General features: G+C 47.2%; 1 protein-coding gene across 1 annotated transcript in view; it reads left to right on the top strand.

The window, feature by feature from the left end:
- Window positions 1–922: 922 nt before the first annotated feature.
- LOC104515674 (histone deacetylase 4) overlaps window positions 923–6,338 on the top strand; it is a gene marked incomplete at its 5' end in the record, with an annotated part of 22,774 nt that continues 17,358 nt past the window's right edge. Inside the window, 3 exons of the mRNA XM_010159739.1 lie at window positions 923–1,010; window positions 1,830–1,949; window positions 4,072–4,169. Of these exons, the coding sequence (XP_010158041.1) occupies window positions 923–1,010; window positions 1,830–1,949; window positions 4,072–4,169 (306 nt within the window). The remainder of the gene's footprint in view (window positions 1,011–1,829; window positions 1,950–4,071; window positions 4,170–6,338) is intronic.

A 6,338-nucleotide genomic window follows, 5' to 3' on the forward strand; every position in this document is an offset into this window, starting at 1 on the left:
AAACCAGTCTGTGATTCTATGATGCGTTCGTTTGCTTTGCTCTGGTCAATTGTTTGAAGTTAAATGTTGATGTCCAACGTGAGGAAAGCAGAGGTACGCAACGAACTAATGGCAAATGTAACTGTCCTGGGGTCACAGCGCTGAATTAGGAGCGTCTCGGAGTAGGAATGCTTTGCAAAGCAAAAGCTGAATTGGGCATCTTGCCTGGGTTTAATATAGCATGGGGTTTGCCATCGGACTGCTTTCAACTTGGGGTCCCGTGCCGAAATCGTGTTGGCTTTGTGTGTCTGGCTTAATGCACACTGAAGCTTCGTGTCTTGGGTGCTGCAGCACTCTTGGGTGGGAGATGAGCGCTTGCTGGTGAGTTCCCCTTGACCCAGCGGTTTGAGGCCTCTCTAATCGTGTCTGCTCCCTCCCAGACGATGCACCGTAGGACTCCCATCTCAGGTCCTTTCCCTTCCTTCTGCCTGTACGCTGCTGTCCCCTTCCCTGCCACACTGCAGGTCCTGTGGGGAGCTGGTACTGATCAGCACCTCATTGCAGGGGGTGAAACGTTCCCCGTTTCCAGAGAGATCACGGGATGCTCATTTCAGTGACCTCATGCAGAATAATTTTTTTCCCCCTGAATGGAAGGAAACGCACTTTCTGACCAGTTTCCATAAAAAATGGATGTGGTCCTTTTCCCCCCTCCTCCAAAACAAGGGAGAGCATCATCCACTGCTGTGGTGTTGTGAGAAAACCAGCAGCCTGCTGCTGAGTGGCTGTTTTGTGTTTCTAACGGAGCACATGTGCATCTTCAGGGAGAAAAGAAGAGCAAAAGCAGAAGAAATTTCTTCCTGGATGATGGGTGCATCGAGACCAAGGAAACCTAGGATTAACACTCCTCCTTTTCCTCTTTTCTCCCCCTTCTCATCACCTCCAGGGGTTTCTGCTATTTTAACTCCGTGGCAATTGCAGCCAAACTGCTCCAGCAAAGGCTGAACGTTAGCAAAATCCTTATAGTGGACTGGGTGAGTAAATGCCAGTTCTTACCCTCCAGGAGAGCAGGTGGACATTTTTCTGGGTTTGTTTTTATCTTACAAGGGCAACCCTGGCTTTGTAAGTCAGTGAATTTTTTGTAAGTCAGTCAGTGAATCAGCCTGATTGATTTTTATAGATTTCAAAATGTATTTATGGGGTTCTGAAGGCATTCGAGTTGCTGGGTATCGTCCAAGAGTTTTGATTAGATTGCCACAAATCTCCCATGGGCTAGGCCCACAAGTTCAAATGGATGCATTTGTCTTTTTGGCCAGCTGGATGGACATCCTTTTCCTCACTTCCCACCTTTTTTCATGTTGGGGAAAAAGGGCATTTAAACATCCGTTCTGCATTTCTGCACCAAGTAGCAGTGCAACAGGGGATCCGGGCAATGGGTTTGTCATTTAACCTCGTTGGGTCCAACACAGCTTTGGGCACTTGTGGTCATCCCCCAGACCAATTAAAGATGCATATTTGGGGCAACTGATACAGTCTCTTCATCCTCCAAAGTTGGGAGTGAGTCCAGTCCTCTCCATGCAAGTAAATCGATCCTGTCCTTCGGTTTTGATGTACGCTGGGGATTGTGTTTGCCCCGTTTATCCTGTTTGTTAAACAAGGGGTGTACCCTGAGGCCAGCTCTGCAAAGCAGGTTACACTCATTTGCGATAAACTGCTTCAGCTAGATCAGAGAAGCGGAGAAAGCAGAGCAGAACCACAAAGAAAACCCCTCCAAATCCCAAGTTGATGGCTTTAATCTGCATTTTTACTACGGTACTAACCTCCCTCATATAATGCAATCTCTGTCCCCGAAGGATGTTCACCATGGGAACGGTACTCAGCAAGCTTTCTACAATGATCCTAACGTTCTTTATATTTCACTACATCGCTATGATGATGGGAACTTCTTTCCAGGCAGTGGTGCTCCCGATGAGGTAAGAGCATGGATCGGCATAGCATCCATCCGTGTCTGATCGGACCTGCCCGTGGCTGTGAGTCAGGTGCTCGCCCAAAATCTCAGGGCGGGGGGATAGGCTTGGAGAGAAGCTCCTGCCACCGCTCCCACACTCGTGCTTGTTAGTGCCTCTTTGGGAATATGTCACCTGGGGTTTTGTGATTGGTGCCTTCTCATCCAAGTCCTGGCAGCCGTGGGCATCGTGTCCTGCCCCGTGGGCTGGCAGGAGAGTGCGCACCTTGGGTAACGAGCAGAAAATGAATCAGTGCAATTAGGCATCCAGCCCTTTTGGGAGAACCTGTTCCAGAGGAGCCCTTTGCCAGCTGTCCCAACGCTCCTTGTACTTCTCAGGATTTCCCCCTTATAAGGTAGATGCAGGAGGAGAAGGTTGTTCCTGGCTGTGCCACCAGCGCCTGGGTTTCCTGGCACAGTCTTGGAGCCCATCCCTCCCCCATTCTCCTGGCCCCGCCAAGGCATCGCTCGCCGTCGCTGATGTTGCTGGACCAAATCCACCGGTTCTTGACGGTGTCCTCAGGGCCTGCAGCAGAAGGGCTGGGCCAGCAAAGGTGGGAGACCTTTCTCCCTGAACCTGATGGATGAACCTTTCTCCCTGAACCCTGACCCTGATGGATGCTCCTACATCCCGCATCCTTCCTTTCCCTTTAGGTTGGTAGGAAACATGGTCCTTCCAGAGTGATTTATTCAAGGGAAATTACATTAAATACTAAGCTTTTTGTACTCTGAGGCATTCCAGATTACATCTGAAAACTCCCAGAGTTCTTGCCCTGTATTTTACAGTTTCCCTTTCAGCAAACACCGATTTCTAAAGAAACTCAAACGTGAGGTGATGCTGCTGCTTTGCCCTGTTTGTGTGCTGCTGCTGTTGTGACCAAACAGCAGCCCTTTGCATCAGGTTTAATTTCTGCTTCAGGATATGCAAAGGTCTCAGACCTACTTTTTGCTGACTTTTTAATAACTCAGTAATCTGGCTTACAAAATTGTACGGAAACTACCATCCACTCCGCATTTACCATTTATAGTGATTTTTAGGTGTGTCATTCCAGACCAAATAGAAGAAAGAATACAAAATAAACACAATTAAAGCTGCAGATGGATAAATAACCCACCGTGGATGGATGGATGAATGTTTTCTACCAGCACCATTTGCACCAATACAAGGAAGAATATGCAATAAGAGCCCTGCAGTGTTATCTAGCCTGAATTATCTGGCTGTGTGTTGTGTCACACATTAATTTTCAAGACTTTTTTTTTTTCCCCCTCCCTGTATGCAGAGACCTAAAAAAGCCACAAAAAATGAGCTTTGTGTGTAGGAGCTGCTGATGGCGGCAGATCCTGCCCAGCTCCCTCGCTGTCCCCAGGGACCCGCGCCCCACACTCGCGGCCGCTGTGCTCAGGCAGCTGCGAGGTCCCCCCTTGGCAAAGGGGCTGAACAGAGGCTTTTGGGTTTCCATACGGATGGGGAAAACATGGCCTTGCTCCTTGGCAAATGCATTACTGGGAACCCCTGGTTTATTTTTCCACTTTTCCCCTTTCTCAGGTATTTGCGGTCAGTGCAGGTGGGGACGTTTGCAGTACGTGTGAGGATGGGGATTTACTTACATTTACCGCCCACGTGTCCCTCAAAGCAGTGAAAATCTCTTCTCTGTGAATCATATTTTTCCCCAGCAGAGGGGGAGCTCGCTCTGATTTAAACTGTGGGTTTTTTCCCCTGGTTGCTAAGTTAATGAAATATAAAATATGCTTCTGAATAAAGCTGAAAATGAATGAAGGAAAGCTGTTGCATGTAACCCACTCTCCTGCAAAAGAGGAAGAGGATCCAGTTGACAACGAGGTGTTTTTTGGGTGAGCAGCAGTCAAACACTGCTGGTCCGCTGCTCCCATGAAGATCTGAGCATGGAGGAGCTTTATTTCCACTCTTGTCTTGGGGTTTGGGTCACTCTAGAGAGAAAAATTAACCTGGCTACCACCAAGCTATTAAAGCAAAATCTATGTTCAACTGGAAGTGTAGCAAGACAGCAGAGATATGTCACAAGTTTGTTGTTTCCATGCCTGTATTTAAAAATACCATCTCCCTTTTTCAGGTTGGCACAGGAGCAGGAGTTGGTTTCAATGTTAACATGGCCTTTACTGGTGGCCTTGATCCGCCGATGGGAGACACAGAATACTTAACTGCTTTCAGGTAATATTGAAGTTTTCCTCTTAAAAACGTATTTTTTCACCTAAACTGGGCTTCTTTTTCTTCATGCAGTCCTCCTTAATCTTGAGTTTCCCTCTTGATGAGTTTAGAAATGCAAGATTTACATCTAGTTGCAGTTACTTTCTGAGTACCATAACAAAAATAAAGCTGAATTAAGTAAATAGGATATTACTGCCTGTAAGAAGTGGGTCTGTGCCATTAGGGGATTGACATACTCGCTGCTCAGCACCGATTGATGCATGAATCGAACATGTCTACTGATATGAATAAGCTCATCTGGTTTTGGCTAAAAAAAAACTTGTTTCCTTTTTGAGGTGAGTATTTCTATGGGTAAACCCTCCGGGGTGGGGAGGGGAACCCAGAAAAACTTTTGTAACAACTCATCGTGAGTTGAAACGTGGGAGTGCAGCTGCCCCGAGGCTTGAGAGGTGGCACCCAACTCCTGGGCGAGTTGGCCACGCAGTCCCTCCCTGCGGGAGCACTGCTGACAACTCCCACCCCAGCTCACTCCTAAGAGTACCTGGCGAAGGAAAACGGGCTGGTTTTGATAAACTTCAGGGTTTGTTATTATTATTCAGCCCAAATACTGAATATGCCTGTTCCAACCAACTAGAAATTTAACTGACGAGTCTTGAGTTGGGTTTTCTTACTCGGTTCTGGTTTCTCCCCAGAAGCAGCATGTTGTGTGTTGCAAATAAAGAATATAAGCCTCTCTTAAATAAGTGTTACTCATCGCTCAGTGTCGATGTGGACGAAAGTAAGCAAAGCTGGGGAGTTGAATTAATGTGCTGCTGGGATATCCTCCGTGATGAGCAGCAGTAGTATTGCCAGATATGAACCACTGTGCTGGGTTGGACAGGCATATTCAAGCATGCTCCAAAAAAAATGACATCGTTTAAGTCTCCAAACGGAGCAGGGGATGAAGCATCAGGGGTTGAATATCATCTTACTGCTCCGAGTAGCTAATCTGGGCAAAATACCCCAGTAGGTTGGTGGTACATCACTGCTGTTCTGGGGACTTGCTTAAAGCCTGGGGTGATGCCTTCGCCTCCCAGAGCTGGAGAGAACGGGAAAAGGAAGGTATTGAAATGAGCTATGGAAGCAACAGGATAACAAGGTGGAACGAATTTGTGGGAAGAGGAGAACTTGTGCGCAATGCAGACGTGAACAGATGCAAGAGTGAGACCACCCGTCCCTTTCTGATACTCTCTTCAGAAGAAAGAATGTAATTCTCTGAGCTGCTGCTTATATAGGCCTTATTTTCCTTAGAGGCTGTCCTGTTCCACCCCCTGCCTCCCCCGAGCTGTGGGTCCATCCTCTCCAACTGGCATCTTTTTGAACGATTATGGGTTGAAGTGGTTTTCTGTCCTCAGACCAGATTTAGTGCACTTCTGGCAACCGCCCCGCATAAATTCAGGGAGACGCGCACTTGCCAGAACACGGGATGGGAATTTCTGGTGACAGGCAGATGGAATATCGCCTCTGTGGAATAGCATTAAATCTGGGAGTGCTATTTTCTGTTCTTCCCTTGCGCCCGTATTTGTATTCCATTACACTGAGCAAAAAGAGCTTTTACTCTTCAGCCTGCCATTAAAAAGCCTTCAAAGAATGTATACAATTTAAAATAACATCTAGTCAAATAACTCTCATTTGCCTCAAAGTTTTATTCCTGTTACAGGAAAGCAGCACTCTCCTCCAGAGTGGAAGTGTGTTTATCCCCGCAGTCAATAAGAGTGATCTCTTCATTAGAAAGAGAACCCGTAGCTCGTGACGGAGTGACATACTCGCTCTTAAATATGAATTGAGTTTCAAGCCTCCTGGAAAATTGCTCAGTCTGCACAGCAAGACCTTTGCCAGCCATTCCTTAACAGGCGCTGGTGTCTTTTTGCCCGGAGACTGCAGCTATTTGGGGAACAGAATTTGAGGCCAGTCGCAGCCCTTATTTTGCCGGCGTTTTGGGACACTGTGACTCGTCCTCCTGGGTAGCACCTCCCGTAGTCTGCCCCATGTGCACACCTTCCGTCACTAGCTTAAATTGGAAGCTGTTTTTTAATCTTGTGCCAAGTTTGCTCATGATAATACATTATCAAGAGACCTTTTTAAATCTTAAACCAGCTTCTTTGAAAAACATCTTCCCCTCCCCCCACCCCC

The sequence above is a fragment of the Eurypyga helias genome, unplaced genomic scaffold, assembly GCF_000690775.1.
Source record: "Eurypyga helias isolate BGI_N326 unplaced genomic scaffold, ASM69077v1 scaffold19469, whole genome shotgun sequence".
Classification (NCBI taxonomy): Eukaryota; Metazoa; Chordata; class Aves; order Eurypygiformes; family Eurypygidae; genus Eurypyga; species Eurypyga helias.